General features: G+C 42.5%; 2 protein-coding genes across 9 annotated transcripts in view; one reads left to right on the top strand and one right to left on the bottom strand.

The window, feature by feature from the left end:
* DST (dystonin) overlaps positions 1-19,624 on the bottom strand; it is a 450,811-nt gene that overhangs the window by 311,851 nt on the left and 119,336 nt on the right. The window lies entirely within an intron of this gene.
* On the top strand, positions 15,923-18,992 carry LOC142453539 (acireductone dioxygenase-like). The gene has a single exon (XM_075554947.1). It carries the CDS (start codon positions 15,959-15,961, stop codon positions 16,376-16,378), a length of 420 nt encoding a protein of 139 aa, XP_075411062.1. The 5' UTR covers positions 15,923-15,958; the 3' UTR covers positions 16,379-18,992.

Here is a 19,624-nt window from a genome sequence, read left to right as displayed (position 1 = left end):
TGTCTACGGGATGAGGCTTACTGGAGGAAGCTGGTTTGCTGACCCATGGAGCTCGAGCTGAATGCCTTGAGGCTGAGGCTGCAAGTCAAGGACATGCTTTTTGGTCATTTATTAGCAGCCATGAAGGAACTTTGTAGCACATCCTGATGAACACCGGTTTCCTGGGTATTTCTCACCTGTATTACAACCTGTTAATTTCCTATAATCATTAATATTGTCTGTGAGTCTGGTGTGGCCACTGCAACGAACATCAGAATCTACATTAAAAGGTAGGTAGTGTTGTCTGCGCCGACACACGTAGAAATCCCGATTTAGGTCATGATGGTACATGGTTGCAAAAAATAAAAAACTAAACTTGCCAGGTATGGCCAATAAAATGAAGTAGCAATGTCAACTTCTAGGAATTTGCTTTAAAAGACACCAGGAGTGCATCCTTCCCTCTATTTCCCTCGTTCCTTCTTCCTAACCAGGCCCCGTGGATAAAAGCCAAGCAGGCATGTGTACTGCAAGGCAGCAAGCACAGTAAGGCTGCTGGAGCAGGACAAAGGAGCCTGGGCCATCAGATGGGCTGTGGCGTTAACCATGCCAGCCCTGAGGTGCCTCCTGCTGGCTCTCTTTACAAAGGAGAGACTTGAAGCCACTGCTGTTTTCAGTGAAATTTGCACAACAGGATGAGAAGTAGGGAGTCTAATTCTAATCAAGGAACAGCACTAATGCTGATAAAAGAATATAGCTTTCAGCAGGGTTGCAACTCAGTGTAAAGAAATGAAAAATCCTCACAATTGATGAATAGACAACAGCATGATAAAAAGAGAAATGGCTGAAAGTGGCCAAAGATGTCATTGTGCTTGGCTCCACAATCAATACTGCTCACGGAAACTGCATTTTGCAGAGCAGAGCTGCTGCCCAAGACCTCTTGAACGTGCTGGAGAACAAAAACAGGCCTGTCTTTCCTTGGAAAAAGTGCGCTCAGAATGTTCCTTAGAGGCAGGGACGCCGAGACGGTCACATACTTTGGACATTTGATCAGGAGAGACCAGTCCATGGAAACGGGCATCATGCTTGGTCAAATAGAAGACCGGCCGAAGAGAGGAAGATCCTCAGCAAGATGGACTGACACAGTGGGTTCAATACAGCAACGATTATGGGCTGGCACAGGACGAGCCAGAGCTTTCTCCCTTGTGCACAGGATCCCTGTGAGTCGGCACCCACTGGACGGCACCTAACACCAAGTCCTCCTCAAGGAGCCATGGGAGGATGAACACGGCAGCATACGGTCGTAGAGCTGGAATACAGGCACTGGGTTTGGGAAGGTTGCAGTATACAGGGGAACCCTACATCCATGTTGAGTCTCCACATAGAGGCAGCCTCCCTCGGTCTTCTGCCACTGAGTCAACGTAAACAGTTTAAGACATGGTGTATTTGGAAGTCGATCGCTATGACTCCCCGGGCCAGCCCAGGGAGGCGCAATTTTGCCCTCAGGAACTTGCCTGGGTGGAAACTGGAGCGCGGGGTTGCAGTGCTCTGGGCTACACCCAACCAAGGCGGTTGGAGGGCCCTGAACGGATCCTGTAAGCGCTCTACTCTGTCCTAGTGTACCCATCCCAACCATGGTCCCTCTCCTGATTCCACAGTCCCTCCTGCAACCAGGACGAAATGATTTCAGGACACTTTTCTTTGTGTTCCTTCGTCCCATGTCTTCTCTAAAGTAGGCACGTGGCGGAGTCCTTGGACACCAGTATGGAGCTCATCCAGGTGACTGCTGTTGTCTTGTGTTGGCCCTAAGACTGAATACTCAATGGGTGTCTCTGAAATACACACCACCGAAAGGAACAGCCTGTCTCTAGTCCCTGTGTCCAGAACCTCAGCTGGCATACTCAGAATAGTCCATCCTCAGGTGCTGAGGTGGTTAAAGGCTGGAATTTTCTGGGGGAAGGTGGGGGGAGGGCTTTACTCTCTCCAGGGGTTGAAGCAGGCGATCAGTGGAACCTCAGCATCCTCGTGTGGTCTGTACTTGGGTCTGACTTCCTCACAGGTTGACAGCCTCAGGTAATGGAACTTCCTACACAGCCTTGAGTTGGCGCTCTGGAGGTGAGTGTCCCAGAGAACAAGACAGCACTGCATCATTCTCACTCATCAAACTTCAGACGTCAGGTAGCATTACTAACCCACCCTCGACCCAGGTGCCACACCAAATACCAGGGGGGTGGAGAAAAGACCAAGACCCACTTCTTGATGAGAAAAGTAGCAGACATTCCACACACATTTTAAAAGCATCAGAGTCCTTGACCCTAAGCATTCTACCACTTCTGCCAACCTCCTGAAACTGAGCTGCATGACACCCTGGAGGCCCACCTCTAGGCCACCATACAAGTCAGGAATAATAGCTATGCCGTTACACATTTTATGCACCCCAGTCTCTGTTACAAATTTTATGTATCCCAATTTAAACACAGTAATATGGCCTAAAACTCACAATTACTAAAATTATCTTACAGATGCAGTTTACTTTGTGTTATGCACTTACTGATTTTCTCCCGCTTCAAACTGATTAATGAGCATCAGAAACCTCTAATGCAACATCCGATCCCTGTATCAATCACTTGCGCATTGCCAGTTTCCCATCCTGGCTTAGTGAGCTAAGGGGTTTCGGAGTCCAGACAATGAAAATGCTGACACAGGCAAGGAAGAGCAACGTGGAAAACAAAGTCTTCCGAATGTGCCGTGTGAATCTGATCCAATGTGCTCTATGGGCCTCTCTTATCAAAGATATTCCACACAAAAAGACTCGTCTGGGGAAAGTACAGGGTCCATGGCACCTGCCTGTCTTCTGTTTAAAAGCAAACCATATCCCTAAAAAAATAATAGTATCATAGTTTATCTTATCTACTAATCATTTAGCACTTTTATTGAATAGCATGTATAAATATCAGTATCCTCTTATGTTTCAATTAGTGGGCAATATTCTACATTACACCCACGTTGTTAAGTATATAAAGGGGTGCTCAGTTCCTTCATGTCCCCTCCCAAGCAGAAAAGTAAACAAACTTGGAAACCATACAAATTTAATAAAGATTTGTTTTTATATTTTTTATTATCTATTCCATATATATTCAAAAGTGCTTATACTAACAAACTTCAAAATATGCACTCAGAGGATATAAGTCTAATAGAAAATTTTATGAACATAGAATTCTAAAAATAAGAGCTTCTGAGATAGAATCAGTATAAATCTAAGTCCCACAGCGAACCAGCTGGATAATCTTCATGAAGTTGCTGACCCTCCCTGACTCTGAGTTCACAAAGATCTATAAAGTGGAACCAACTATGGAGAAATGCCAGGTGGATTTAAATAAGATCAGGTATGCACAGTGCCTGGCACAGAGCAGATAGTCCATGATCATTAGCACATTCTGCATTCAAGGACTAACTCACAGAATGCTTGCTGCAGTCTACCTAACATCTGCACAGATCTCTGTACAGATGACAAAATATCCCGTCTCACTTCCAAAAGGTGGTGGAAACGTGTGAGTAATCAGTTTTCACAGAGAACATAATGCATTATTTACTGAGAGAGAAGAAACACAGATTCTCTTGGAGGAAATGGCATTGTAATTAGACCATTTCCTGAGTCGCCACTGCTGCTGCTGGGGTGACAGAATATATCCCCAAGAGAAGGTTCATAGACGGGCTTTCTCTCTGCTGTCTCCGCGTGTAAATCGCAGCCGGGACCCAAATCACAGAAGGCTGTCATTGTCCTCAGTACAGCAGCACTTGGCCTTCACAGATGGGTCTGGGCTGATGCTTTCTCTTTGTAGCAAGAGGCCACTGACAGTAGAGCCCCTTACAATCCATTGTCCTCCAGCCAATTCCGACTCATCGTGGTCCTGTCTACAGAGGTTCTCTGAGGTTGTAAATCTTTATAGGAACAGGCCCTTTCAGCTTTCTCCTCAGAGTGGCTAGTGGGCTGGAATTATTGACCTTGAGGTTAATAGCCCAAAGCTTAGTTCACTGCGCCACTACGGCTCCTACTGACAGGATGGAGGCCATGTACTACTGGTGGCTGGTTTTTATTTGGCTTGCCAATCCACCTGGATTAAAGGTTGTCTTTATGGTTTAGGATTAAAGGTTGTCTTTATGGTTTGAGAAATAAGTTTACTCCTAATTTAAAGGAGACCTCATCTGCAAGATGCTTAGGAAGTGTCTGAGCATTACATAAAAAAATAACATCTTTTCATTATGGAAAAAGTCAAATGGAAATACTGGCAACCGTATAATGAACTACGGCTGCTGTGTGTCCACCATCCAACTTCAATAATCCTCAGCAGACAGAAAATACCACCCATCCACATCCGCATCTTTGCCAGTATGGATCCTGGAAGTAAATCAGAGCCCACCGTTTCATCTATAAATATTTCCATAGGTGGCTCTAAGGGGAAACCCCTTCCTAATATCATGATAAAGCGTCCACCTTTCCCAAATCACCTGAGTTGGTTTTTTCTATCAGTTTCCTTGTGTAATGCAGGACTCCACGAGGTCAATACACTGCAGGGATTGACGTGTCTCCCTCGCCTCCTCTCTGCTGCCACCTGTTTCCTTGCCATTTATGTGTGTACTGAAGTAACGGGCCCTGTGCCCTACGGTTTCCCACAGTCTAAATGCTGGGGGTCAAATCCCCATGGTGACCTTGCCATGTTTCTGTATTTCCTACAAAGGGAAGCTAGATCTAGTTGGTTGCAAATGATCATAACTCAGAATGCGTTAACGCCACAAAAATATGGAATGAATTTAGGCTTTAAAGGAAATTTGATCGTAGAAAGATGACCCTTCCAAATAAGACTAGAGAAAAGAGACTTCATTGATAAGATGAGGTCTTAGAGAAAATCTAGCTCAGTCCTAATTTATTATGCAGAAACACTGACAGCCTCTCATATCTAAAACATAGAGACCGTTGCTTTCCCCAAATTCAAGTGAATCCCATGAAGAAACACAATCATTTTTATATAACGGACTTTTCAAAAAGCCCATTACTTTTCATCCCATCTTTCCACAAAGTTTTGGAGCCTCTGTATCACAAATCTCTTTATAAATACTTGAGGTACTTCATTCTGGAATAATTTTGGATATTCAAAAGAAGTTGCAAAAACAGTACAAAGAATTTCCTACATAATCTTGACTTATGTTATTCAAATGGTAATTAAGATCCTTCTCAAATATAATATTATATATGTATATATATATAAAATCAACCACTCTTCCTTCCTAAAAAGATACAACAGAAACAGTCAAACAAACACTAAAATTCTATATCCATAAATTGCTCTTCTTGGGGTGGTTACAGGAGAGAGGCTAGAGAGTTCACAAGGTCCTTAATGGCAATATACTACGTTAATGACTTTTCCTAACTAATTACTAAATGGAAAATCTAATGGCACATTTAGCTCTGAGACAGCTGCCAGATATTGATCAGAAGATGCACTGGGGTAGGTATTCCAGTCACGAGAAAGAAATCTATGCGGCCTTAGAGAAAAGACCAGGCTCAAATCTTAAATCTCAGACTGAAACACTGTAATAACTTATCTGTATTCATATTATTCTGGCATCAAATGCCTTTAAACCTGACATGTCCATTTTGATGTTCACTTAACCAAATACTTGCCAAAAATCAGAATTTAGAACTCTCTAAAAGGTGGCTTATACACTAGAGTTTCAAAGGGCAGATTGAGCATGATTATACCCTGGGCCTTATGTATGGGGGTGAGGATGAGAGGCCAGGCAGAGAATAAATAGAAGCTAAAATCTAACATAAAAGCAAACACACTGTACCTATAATACATTAAATGGGGGGCGCAATCATTCATTCTCAAAGATGTATAATATCCATGTTATACTTAAATTTTCCTTATTCTACTACTATAGAAATGATTGCCATGAATATTATTTATTATGTTTTTAAGTAATAAAAGTCGCATTAACTGAGCACTTAACTACAGGAAGTGCTACATCACTTACATACATAGGCAATCTGTGAACACTTTCCGTGTATTATGTCATTAAAACCTTCAATAACAACATGAAGTAAGTATTCTCTTTTTTACCGATTAAGAAACTAAAGCAGAAAAAGGTTTAGTAAACTGCAAACATGGTGGTTTTACAGTATGTCCTCAAATTGGAACGTCTCCCTTCAAAGTCACTGCCAAAGCCCATTGACTCATACGACCCTCCGACTACAGCTGCTCCACAGGGCTTCCTAGATGCTCGGTGCTCACGGAGGCGGACAGCCTTGCCTCTTCCCTCAGAGGAGCTGGTGGGTCGGAACTAGCAGCCCACTGTGGCTTACACAGGGTGAGAGTGCTAAAAAGCAGAACGTCACTGAAGTGGTCATGTCCAACTCTTAAGAAGAGGTCAGTCAGGATCTACATGTGACCTCCTCCCAGGGGGACGGACAACAGAAAAGGGGGTGAAGGGAGACGCCGGATAGGGCAAGATATGACAAAATAATAATTTATAAATTATCAAGGGCTCATGAGGGAGGGGAGAAAAGAGGACTTGATGCAAAGGGCTTAAGTGGAGAGCAAATGCTTTGAAAATGATGAGGGCAAAGAACGTACGGATGTGCTTTATACAATTGATGTATGTATATGTATGGATTGTGATAAGAGCTGTATGAGTCCATAATAAAAGGTTTTAAAAAAAGAGGTCAGATACAGGGGTTTGACCTCCTAATTGCGTTGTCTCTTTGATCACTGAAGAGATACTTGACCAGCAAACACTATGGGGAAGCCTCCTGCCAATAGCCCGTTGCTCAGTGGGGGCATCTTGGAAACCAGCATGAGCCAGAATGAGATAGATCCTCAAGCCCCAGTCAGGTCCTCGGATGATCACAGCCTTGGCCAGCCTCAGGACTTCAACCCCGTTCACTTTATCTGTACCAGAAATACTGGCCCAAATAAAACGTTAATATGTGCTCTTTGTTTTAAGGTATTAACTTAGAAGGTAATCAGTCCAGCAGAAATAGGTAATTAGCCTAGCTAAGAAGTAGCTGACTGTGGCAGTTACACAATCTACTCTCAACTTGAGGAAGGGGTAAAGTCTAGCCTATCAGTCAGGTTGCAGCTTAATGACCTCATTTGGAGGTGCAACAGAGATAAATAGCTCACTAGAAGCCAGATACGCTCTCTCCCTGTGAGACATTCCTGTCGACAAAGCCACATGGAGCTACGCTCATAGAGCCAGAGCCCTGGAGCTGGAGGAGCCATGCCAGCAATGAGATGCTTCCACTACCACTGGATCCACAAGACTTTCAGCCCACTGGCCTGTGATCTCCCTGCATTCAGCATCATTGTATGTGTTGTGTGAGTCAGAAGAGGAATTTTTAGACTGGTGTTGGACTTATGGGCTAATATAGGACTTATGGACTTGATCTGGACTGGGCTGGGATATTTTCTTAATATGCAATTACTCTTTATATCAAGCTCTGTCTTATGCACATGCAAGCTTCTCTGGGTTTGTTTCTCTATTCAACCCAGAGTATCACACTGACTCAAGGTCAAGCCCAGACAGTCTAGAACCTAAGGCTGCAAGCTTAATTTCTGTAACACCTTGAGCAGATGCATGAACCATGTACATAAAACATTCACTATTTAACCAAGGTAGAATCAAATGCCACACATGTTGCCAAATCCAAAATACGCAAATAACGCAGACACGGCAGGCGGTTCTCAATCCTGAGCAGAACAGTGAAGCCACACATGCACTTTCCCGCAAATACTTGAACACAGACACTTGATGTAAGAACTGAACATAGTTCTTGCACCTGGCCATGTTAGTATTTTAAAGTAGCAGACTGACAGAAAGACAGAACAAGTTTGAGCAAACTAACCCAAAACTACTTTGCAAATGCACAGATCGACATCAAACCATTGTCTAGAACAATTAAACAGATGTATAATTTGAGAGTTAGGGGCTTTAGACAGCATTTTGTTAAAAAAAAAAAAAAACACTTTTTATTGTGAATTAGGTGTGGGCGGGGTTACATTTCAGATCTTCAATTTTGTATTCAACAACTTAAACCACGTATCCAAATCCATTGGGAGGTTTGCTTGCCCCACCCGCCCTTTGATCTCTTCTCCCTCCTGTAGACGACTGGCTGTGCCTTCACCCAAGTCTATCTGGAGCCTACTGCTGCCTCTTCCCTCCCCCCAATGACAGCCATCAACATCTGTTTCTTGAAGTAAAAAAATAGTTTCTGGATTTTTTTTTCTTTTATAACAGTGGTCTCATACAAAATTTGTCTTTCTGTGACTGATGATTTCACCCAGCATAAGGTTCTCCAAATCCATCCAGGCAATGAGGTTCCTTTATGGTTTCATCATTATTCTTTAGCAGTGCATGATATTCAAATGTGTGTGTGTGTGTGTGTGTGTGTGTGTACCCAAGTTTATTCTTCCACCGGCGGGCCTGTAGGTCGTCTCCATCCTCTTGCTATTGTGCAGAGTGCTGTATGAGCATGGTGTGCATATGCCTGTTTGTGCCTCGACTCTAAGGTCTTCAGAATCTACACCGAGTAATGGCATTACTAAGCTATATGGTACTCCTATTCCTACTTGGAGAAGGCAGCCAAGCCATTTCCACAGTGGTTGCACAGTTTTTCACACCCACCAAGAGCGTATAACATTCCAATCACTCCACATGCTCTCCGACATTTGCTACCTTCTGTGGTTTCTTTTTAAAACGTTGCTATCTATGCCAGTGTGAGACAGTTTCTTAAGGCACCACCTTATGTAGTCTATTTGCCTTCCCACGATCCAACAAAGATTAACACAGCAAAGATGGACCTGAAAAGAAGTTCTCCATCCAGGCGTCAGCCCCAGTGCTGTCACCTGCAAGCCTTAACTATGTCTATCGCTGCCAACAAACGTAGAGGCGCCCTGTTGGGATAGTAGGGAAAACCGTGGTCTGCAAACCACAAGGTCAGCAGTTCAAAGCTACCATCTGCTCAAAGGGAACAAAATGAGGCTTTCTACTCCTCTTCACAGCCTCGAAAACCCACAGGAGTAGTTCTACCATGTCCTATAGGGTCTATGTGAGTGGGGGTGGGTTTTTGTGGTTGTTTTGTTTTTTCATCACAAATATAGTGCATCCCTCAGGATGACTTGTACATTTCTATCTGCACACGAATATAAACGTGTTTAAAGACAGGAGTCTTGCCTCACCTTTAAGAGTCACCGAATAAATATTTATTTGATAAAACATTGTAAAATACTTGATAAAATTACTTTTCCCTTACCTCTTTCACTCTTTGTTTTCCTGAAAACATATTTTTTATTGATTTGTTTATTGGCATTATTTAACAAAGACGGCGGACACCCTCAGTGCACTACACCGAGGAGCCTCGGTGGCGTAGTGCGTTAGTCAGTGGGCTACTAACTCTCAGGTCAGCAGTTCCCGCCCGCCAGTGGCTGCACAGGAGAAAGATGAAACTGCTCCCATGAAGACTTACATTCTCGAAACCTCCGGGGCAGTTCTACCTTGTCGTAGAGGGCAGCTGGGAGTCAGGAATCGGCTTGATATAGATTTATTTTTGTTTGCTTGTTTGTTTTGGAGCACTAGACCAGGGGCAAACAGATCTTTAAGTTTTTTCAAAAGTAATTCTACCCTTAGAGATCGAGCATCCACAACCATTTGTTCTCCTTTTTTCCTAACTAACCCACGCACGTTCGCATAAGCATGAACACATGCACCAGCTTCTTGATCCTGGACTTAATACAGTAAAGTGCTTCTTACTCTGCCTGGATCATGTCCAACATATCGTGACTTTTCTGCGTGATCAATTAATGAGAATCTGATGCAAAAAACTAAATAGCTCTCTCAATTTTATAGCTACCATTTACTTTTAAAATATTGGTCTAATCCTACCAGGAACTCCAGAACACATCATGTACGTTTTTTAATGTCACAGATTGCCAATAGATAAAGCATATGTAAAGTAAGTACACAACTTCTAAAAGTTTGGGATTACTTTTTATATCATGCTGTTCCCTCTAATGAAATGTGAACACTATATATAAAATGCAAGTATATAGGTGAACATATAATTCAACCTACATTAAGAAAAGTACCCAGAGGTTTCCAGGCAAATGCTAGCTCTCTGTCCTAAGTACCGTTCCTCAGACCCATAACCTTTTTCTAGTATGGCACATGCATGCTCACACATGCATACACACACACATTCCCAGACGTCTTGGGAAAGGAATGGGCCCTGGTCTGGCTACTTCTAGGTAGACAGTGAGAACCTCACAGCCCAGTTTTCCTGCGCTCCCCAGTGGTGAACCTGGAAAGTGCGAGTCACTAAGAAGTGAACAATATACATTTTTCCAGACTGTTTCTGTTCAAACAACTTTGTAGCAAAATTAGGATTCTACTTAGCCAGTGGCCTGTTCTCCCCCTCCTCCAGTCACCTCCCCTGGTCTGTCACTGTCAGGCAGCCTGGCTTGCCACGCTCCCACCGTGCTGAGGGGCTTGGTTAGGTCTGTTGACCAAGCCACTCCCTCACTAGGCACCAACTTACAGGAGAGCAGTGACCTAGTGACCCATCTCGTTATCTTTGGATCCCAACAGCAAGCCTGTCACCACGGGGAAGAGATACTCAAATATTTAAGGGAAGAAGGAAAATTTGGGGGAAAGGGAGCTAGGAAAGACCTTGGGAAGGAAGGATGTGAGGGAGGAGGAAGTTCGAAAGCCACAGCAGGTCCTTGGGAGAAAGACTGGGCTTTCTACTCCCATAAGGAGTCGCAGTCTCTGGAACCCACAGGGGGTCACTATGAGTCAGCGCTCACTCGATGGCAGTGAGTGAGTGACACCCTAGCTGGAGCCCTGGTGACAGTGGTTACTCATTTGGCTGCGAACCCCAAAGTCAGCAGTTCAAAATTACCAGCTGCTGCTCTGCGGGCTAAAGTTGTCTCAGAAACCCACAGGGGCAGTCCGCCACGGCCTTACAGGATCACTGAGTCCGATCCAGCGCGACAGCCCTGAGCTGAGCTACACCCGAGTCTTATCCTCCAGCCGAGGTCCCGCCTTTCCCTTGCTTGCTCTCCACCGCTGTTCATGATCGAATTGTTTCTACTGGTAGGACACATTTTCTTGGTTGCTGTTTTTTTTTATAGCAAAAATCTCATCCAATATTTATCCTTTGCGATTGATTAATTTCATGAGCATAATTCCATCTATGTCACATCTATGTCACCAGAGGAAATGCCAATTTCCACTGAGCTTTTCAAAAGCACAGCCTCTATCTCCTTCACTACTCTGCAGATTTCACCTTCCTCTAATTTTCATTTCCAAATATCCATCGAGCTTTACACTGATACAGGCACTTAAAGCGCTTTCAAACATACCTTCACTTCACATTAACAGTCTAGAATCACCCTAAGACATCACTAAAGAAAGAAGACAGGACTTAGAACTACTGACCAAGAGAATCAAGTCCAATCAGCCATTTGGTGGAATAATATAGGAAACATGGAAATATATGCCAGAACATCATATAAGCCAGATTACAGTACAGAAGTCAGAGATGCAAAAGAGATTTTGGGTCTGAGTGGTGAAGCAGAGGGGATGAGGGGTAACAGAAACCAACCTGTTCTTAGAGAGGAGAGACATGCGGAAGGATGGAGAAAATGAAATACGGCAGGGCAGACTCCAGGTAAAGTACCAGTGCTTGAAAAAAGCCTTGAAGAATTCCAAGAGACTTTACATCAGCGGTTCTCAACCTGTGGGTCATGACACCTTTGGAGGGCGAAAGACCTTTTCACAGGAGTCGTCCGATTCATAACAGTAGCACAATTACAGTGATGAAGTGGCAACTAAAATAATTTCACAGTTGGGGGGGGTCACCACAACATAAACTGTATTAAAGGGTAAAGCTATGACAGCCTTCTAGCCAACCTTCCTACAGGGAAGAAAGGGTAAAAAAAAAAAAGAAATGTACATTCTAAAATCACCTAGGTAGCATTTCCTCTGAGAATTCAGTTAGCAAAACCTGGTTTGGGGTTCACTGAGTTTACTTCAGTGGAATATGGGTAGAAAGAATATATGAGCAATGCTACTTTTGTCCCTCGCAACGAGAAACAGCCACAACATGCTTACCACTTTGTGTGACCCAAAATCCAATCCATCTGCTCTGTGACACGAGTCGCTACCTAAAATTTTACTAGTTGATGTATGGCTTTACATCTTATTGAAAACTTTCGTGCCTGAGACTCCAAGTGAAAGATTACTTTTATTTAATGTAAGTTCAATAATAAAGAAATTAAAGTCATTTCTAAAATAGGTGTACTGTCTAGATCATGCATGTGCTTGCTCTTTATTGACAATGTGTTGTCTCATAAAATTCATTCTTTAGATATTGGGAATTTTACCATGGGCCAAATAGGTACTGAAGATAAAGGTAGGTAAGCAAAGGTGGCTTTGAACACCTGGCTGTGAAATTATGCAGACAGAAAGCCGTGCTGCTGGTGTCCCTAAAGCTTTTAGTCTTTCACATCCATCTGAGACCTCGGTCTGCAATCATCTCAATGCCTCTAACAGTCTGGTTAGAGAGGGAAGCCTTATCTCTCATAACTGAGAAACAGAAGTGGGCAATTTCCTACCTAACTCAAACGTGCTCATAAAAATATGAGTCACTATCTTTTTTACCCTCCATTTTGACTCGGCTTATGCTTGTAAGCTACTCATAAAAAACACAAGAAAAGCTATGATTATTATAATTTTACGGTTGGCAGCTTGTCAAAAATCAATGGGTTTTCTAAAACAGTCTTGGTTAGGTTCAGGGTCCTTGGCTTGGTGATCAGATATGAACAAATGAATCAATATCCAACATCCACAACTAATGCCTTATCAATTTATTCATTCATTTTATAAAACTGACATTGATTGAAAAAAGTTTACTATTTTTATGAGCTGAGAATAAGCTGATGCCTAGAAAAAAGAACGCTGCCATGTTAAACTTAAATCATAGCAGAAAGCAGCAAAAACTAAGCCCTGCATTAAACATAATAAACAAGCATATACGACAATGAAAGTGATCATGACTATGGAAAAATCAGGGAAAGTAGGGAATGAAGAAGAAAAGGGAAATAAACTGGAATTTCAAAAAAAGGGGGGCTCAAAGAGTCATTGCTGAGAAAGCTTTTGAAAAAAGAAAGGAAGGAAGGAAGGAAAAAAGAAAGCTTTTGGCAAAATTTGAAAGAGGATCTGGCCATGCAGGTGTGGGAAAGATGTGTTATAGTCCGGGTACTTTAGAGAAACAAATCCACAAAAATTCTTATGTATAAGAGAGAGTTTTATATAAAGGGTAAGTGCACATCAAGAAAACATCCCAACCCAGTGCTGCCCAAGCCCACAAGTCCAATATTAACCCATATGTCCAATGCCAATCCACAAAGTCCTCCTCTATCTCACAAAACATACACAATGATGCTGACTGCAGGAGGAAAGCCGAGTCAGTGAATGTGTAAGCATCTCAGTGCTGGCAGGGGTCTCCCCAGGGCTGCTCCAGCACCCAGGGCTGCATCGGGGTAGGTCCATGTGGCTTCTCCTCAGGGATGTCTTGCAGAGGTAAGCCTTGCCAGCTGAAGCAGGAAACTAGCTAAGGCAGCTGCACCCTAGTCTGACCATCACAAAGCAAGAGACCGGAGAACTAGAAAGGTGAGGTTCACTGAGCCATTTATCCCTCTGCCCTTCAATTAACCCCACATGTGTTTATCGACCAGGTTGGCACAATAAACTAACTACCTCATATGTTCTAAGAAGAGACAATAGGACATGCCTGTTATGCTCAACTGCTCAAACAAGAGCAAGGAAGACATCACATCTGGAGGGACGAAGGAAGGACTACTAAGAGATGAGATCAAGGAGGCAACAGAGAAGCTGGGCTATGGAGGACCGTGTAAGCCATTGCAAGGACCCTGAATTTGACGATCCATAAAATGGAAAGCGAATGGAAAAATTCAGGCAGAAATTTAGCCATTGTAATAAAAGAAGAAAAAGATTCCCATCAAAGAAGTCCTTATTTCCAAGACAAAGGAAATTATTCCTATCCTCAAAATATATACTCATTACTTTACTGTTCATACTGTGCTAAACTAAGAAATGGAGTTGACACATATAAAAAGGATACATATGTATAAAATATAAAAACCATAAATAAAGAATACAACTATACTGAAAGCTTACACTAAAGAATTACTTCTTTACATTCCTTAACTGCCTGCCCAAAGTCAAACCCCACTACAGAAATGCTCACTTATTCTAGCTGAAAATGCAAAGGTAATGATTTGACCAATGTCTGCCTCTACCTCCCCACGCCCACCTCACTTAAGACTCCTTGAAAGCGGGTAAAAGAGTTCAATAATATAAGAATAACCAGGTGACAATCTATTTATTAAATACAGAGAAGTTAAGTTAAGTCACACAAGGTCCCTTCTTAAAACTGATATAGGCAGGACTTCCCCACGTTGGTCAGTTTGTGTCCAAAGCGCCATAATCTGTGCATTATATAACAAAGGATGAAATCCTTTGTACTGTGTGTTATCTTCAAGTTGTCATAAGTAAACAAAACTTAGTGGCTAAAGTCAGAAACATATTGGCTTCGTGGTTACCTATGGGGCTGCTAACCCCAGGTCATCAGGTTGAAACCACCAAAGCAAGCCTTTCTACACTCCAAAAAAGTTAGTCTTAGAAATTCACAGGGACAGTTCTACCCTGTCCTATCAGGTCTGAGTCCAAATCAACTTGATGGCAGTGTGGAAGTAAATGGTGAAGGTTAAAATCAGCAGAGTCTAATAAAAAATATATATATAATTGTTCCTACTTTTAACACAGTGGTTCTCAACCTTCCTAATGCTGCGACCCTTTAATACAGTTCCTCATATTGACCCCCAACCATAAAATTATTTTTGTTGCTACTTCATAACTGTAATTTTGCTGTTATGAATTGTACTATAAATATCTGATACGCAGTATGTATTTTCATTGTTACAAATTGAACATAATTAAAGCATAGTGATTAATCACAATACGTAATTATATATTGTGAAATATTTATTTCTAATTACAAATAAATGAAATTTTGTCTTGAAGCATGGGGTAGCATGGGTAACGGTCTTCAAGCCAGTACTTGTATGTAGGCGTATCTGCATGTGGGCGGACCCACCTGGAGACATCTAAAGGTGTGGTGTCTCGGTGTCTAAGGCTATCAGAAACATGTGTTTTCCCAATTGATGTATGTATTGATTGTGATAAGAGTTGAATGAGCCCCTAATAAAATTTTTTTTAATAAATATGTGTTTTCCAATGGTCTTAGGCAACCCCTGCGAAAGGGCTGTTCGACCCCCAAAAGGGTCTCGGCCCACAGGTTGAGAACCGCTGCTTTAACAGAGACCTGTAGTGCTATTGAAAAAGTGATGGCCTGCTAAAACAAGGTAGGCAGTTCAAATTCACCAGTTGCTCCAAAGGAGAAAGTGAGATATTATAACCGTTCCCATAAAGATTCACAGCCTTGGAAATTCTAATGTAAGGTCACCATGAGTCGGTATTGATGTGATGAGAGTGGATTTGGTTTGGTTTTCAACAGCAGTTGAAAATTAAAATCAAAGAGCATTGGGGATGCTTAATTATATTCCATGCATCCACCTCTGGAAGCTCTGGTCCACCACTGGGTAGAGCATACCTCGACCAGTTTCAGCCAATTCACTGGAGTTCTGTAAAGTAATCTGGGTTTGCAGAGATGACCCAACATTCTCTCAGCCTGGTTTTTGCTATCCTCTTGAAATAAATATTTTATAGCAACACATGTTGCCTTTGAAAACATAAAGAAATAACTAGCTGAGAACGAGGCGCTCGCGCATCTGCGGGCGGTCAGTCCATTGTGGGGCTTGCGCTGCAGCCTGCCGGGGAGATGGTGGAAGCGTGGTACATGGACGAGTCCCCGGACGACCCGAGGAGGCCCCACCGGCTGGAGCCCGGCCGCCCGGTCGGCCTGGAGCAACTGCGTGGGCTCGGCGTGTTTTACTGGAAAATTAAAATATTTTATGAGGAACATTTACATTTGGATGATGAGATTCGATATGTCTTGGATGGGAGTGGTTATTTTGATGTAAGAGACAAGGAGGACAAGTGGATCCGGATTTCCATGGAGAAAGGCGACATGATAACTCTCCCTGCGGGAATATATCACCGTTTCACACTCGACGAAAAGAACTATGTAAAAGCAATGCGGCTATTTGTTGGAGAGCCAGTGTGGACCGCCTACAACCGGCCTGCTGACCATTTTGATGCTAGAGAACAATACATGAAGTTCTTGGCACAGATGGCCTAAGGGTGCTCGCTGATAATCCAGCAGAAAAACACCGATTTTCCCTTTGCCTTTATTTTCGATTTAGGGCGAGGTTATCTTTCTTTTGCAAGATTATTTGATCACAATTTTTTTATTATTAATCATTTTGTTGGGGGCTCTTACAGCTCTTATAACAATCCACACATCGATTGAATCAAACACATTGTACGTATATTACAATCATTTCCAAGCATTTTCTTTGTGCTTGAGTATCAGCTCCTCTTTTTTCCCTCCGTGCCCCACCCTCTGAGCCCCTGATAAATTATAAATTATTCTTTTTTTGTTTGTTTGTTTTTTTGGGGATCGTTTGTTGGCCTTTGGGAGCGTTTTCCAGTCCAGTCTGTTGATGCACCGCGCCCTGGCCCCGAAGTCCGCTTTCGGCGTTCCCTGGGGACCTTGCCGCTCCATTCCCTTGCTGTTCCGCTGCACTCCCCCAGTGCTTTGCCTCGGTGTGGTGGGATCGGGTCAGGTGCGGTTCCCGCGCTGTGTCTCCGGTGCAGTCCCCTGTAGTGCCATGGGACAGTGAGGGGCACCATGTCTCATGGTGGGGCCAGCCATTAAATTATTCTTTTTCATATCTTACACATATCTCCTGTCTGTCTCCACCCATGTTGAAGAATATCTTTAAATGACTAGTAAGCTGATTTTGACATGGACAGGACTATGAAAATCTAGTCAAACCCCACTCGTTTTCTCTCATTAAAACAAGAATCATGGTTCTGTAGCCCTGTGTGAGTACATTCATTCAACTTTAACCTGAATGAATCCTTAGATCCAGAAAATCCAGAATTGCTACTTAGCAATTTGGGGTACACGTCTCCCTAATTTGGTACACAAAATGTCAAATGAACCCACTCTTTCAGAAGGGCAGCTAGTCACAGTATGCTCTTAACTACGTATCTGCATTCTCTGAATAGTCTTCTTAGACTTTAATCCAGGTATCAAACAATGCCTCTTCTCTCTTAATAAAAACATTCACTATGTGGCCTAACTAAAGAAATATGCTTTTTCTCCCCAAGTTATGCCTGAGATGGAGAGTGGACAGGGAAGCACCTCTCATTATGGGGCACACTTTCAATTGCTGTGCCACTTCCTAGTTCAGAATAAAGTAGCTGCCTTACTTTTAGGATCATGGTTGTGAAGGAGACAGCTCATGTCACCCCACTTTTTCATTGACCTGAAGGCTAAGGTAAAACCACCACAAAAATTCCTCTGCTCCCAAGCAACCCTCCCCCCACCCCACCCCATCTTTTGGACAGTCCTCACCATTGAACTTGGCCTTTGTTCTCTCTAATGCCACCTGTGCTTTGTCATCACTTGAATGGAATGCCCAGCCAGTAAATGTCCTTAGGGTAAACTAGTTTACACTTTTCCTTACCTGAGAGGACCAGTAAGTTGTTCTCTCCAGAGCAGGTGTTTATCTTTTCTTTCCCAGGGAGGCTTAACTAAAGACAAGATCCAGGGGAGAGTCATAAAACGGGCTGCCTAAGAACTGTGCTTAAATCCATTTTATTTTTGCTCTGTCACTATTGCTTACTTAATGATATGTGCATTTTTAACATGCTTTTTCTGCTCTCTGTACCCTGCTTGCTTCCTGAATGCTGTAAAAGGCTCGGCCAGAGAAACACTGGCCCTGCAGCATGACAGACTACACCTTCTGATGGCCCCTCTGCAGTCCGGGCTTCCCTGCTATAATAAAGGCTTCACATAATCAGATTTGGACACTGCTGTGCTCTTAATTGACTCAAACCCATAATGGTTGTCGTTACCTTATATTCAGATGTATACCAGAGGGCTTCATAAAATTCATGGAAAAATTTTATTTTAATTCCATATTTGTATGAATGTTTTTAGGTCTCACGTAGTATTTTTACCTCGTACCCTACACCCCCCTTTATATCTTTTTTGCAATGGTATATGTATATAATTTAAATGATATCTATGTTATTCCATACACCACAGGCTTCACAGTCTTGAGAGCAGAACTAGATGATGCCCAACTACCACTATTGATCTTAATGAAAGAGATTATTACATTAAAAGATCGTGAATACAGTGTGAAAAAATGCGAAACTAAAAATTACTGGTGGAACCCCAAGACTGTGCTCTTAGTTATCCTTCAGACCCAGAAGTGAGCTTACCCTTGTGACTTCATTCTTCAGCCAAATAATCATTGTATAAGGAGACAAGAAGCGCAAACCTGATAGAGACTCTGTAGAATGATGAACAGTGTGAGATCAAATGGGCAGCATTTCATCAAGGACAAAGTTCAGAAGGCGGAAAGGTGAAGAAAACCAAAGAAACCAACCCACTGCCATTGAGTCAGTTCTGCCTCCTAAGAGGGATGGAAACAGGGAGGAGCTGGAATGAGAATCAGGGATGTGCATTGGGATTATGAACAAAGGCAGGAAACAAAATGTGTGTAAAGGAATGGAAAATTGATTTGCTATAAACCTTCACGCAATACAAAAGATATGTATTTTTTGTTGTTGAAAGAGATTTCTAGAGAGGGTGGATTGGAAAGGGGGAACCAATTACAAGGAACTACATATAACCTCTTCCCTGGGGGAAGGACAACAGAAAAGTGGGTGAAGGGGGACAGTGCAAGATATGACAAAATAACATTAAATTATCAAGGGTTCAGGAGGGAGCAGGGAGGGAGGTGGGGAAATGAAGAGGTGATGCCAGGGACTTGGGTAGAGAGCGGATGTTTTGAGAATGATTAGGGCAATGAATGTACAAATCTGCTTACACAGTTGATGTATGTATAGATTGTGATAAGAGTTGTATGAGACCCTATTAAAATGATTTAAAAAAAAAAAAAAAGAAATAACTAGCTAAGAACCAGCTACTAGCAAAACGCATCTAAACTACCAAAAGCTAAGGTAAGAATAGAGAAAAGGAAAGCTCTATTTATAAAGTATCTTTTCTGGACAATATACACAAAGGCTTGGAGCTACCACAGCCTGTAATAACTTATAAAATAACTCTGATCACACAATTACTAGGAAGTGTCTTAACTACATTCCTTTGAGATAATAGTGTCTCTTAAAAGGGAATGGAATCATAAACATTACCTTGGAAAACTGGGTAACACCTTAGAAGTTTATAAATTCTTTTACTGCGGGCCCCCGATTTAAGCTAATGCTAATCCTCACAGGGGTCTGTGACTAAAATTGTCTGCAACGAGCAGTTGTCCAGCTGACAGGCTGGATCTGTCTGTAATGT

This window comes from Tenrec ecaudatus, chromosome 7 (assembly GCF_050624435.1).
Source record: "Tenrec ecaudatus isolate mTenEca1 chromosome 7, mTenEca1.hap1, whole genome shotgun sequence".
Classification (NCBI taxonomy): domain Eukaryota; kingdom Metazoa; phylum Chordata; class Mammalia; order Afrosoricida; family Tenrecidae; genus Tenrec; species Tenrec ecaudatus.
This window is presented reverse-complemented; position numbering and strand designations above follow the sequence as displayed.

Bases quoted from the DNA above. Each gene is read 5' to 3' on its own strand.
- LOC142453539 (XM_075554947.1), top strand. From the start codon at position 15,959: ATGGTGGAAGCGTGGTACATGGACGAGTCCCCGGACGACCCGAGGAGG.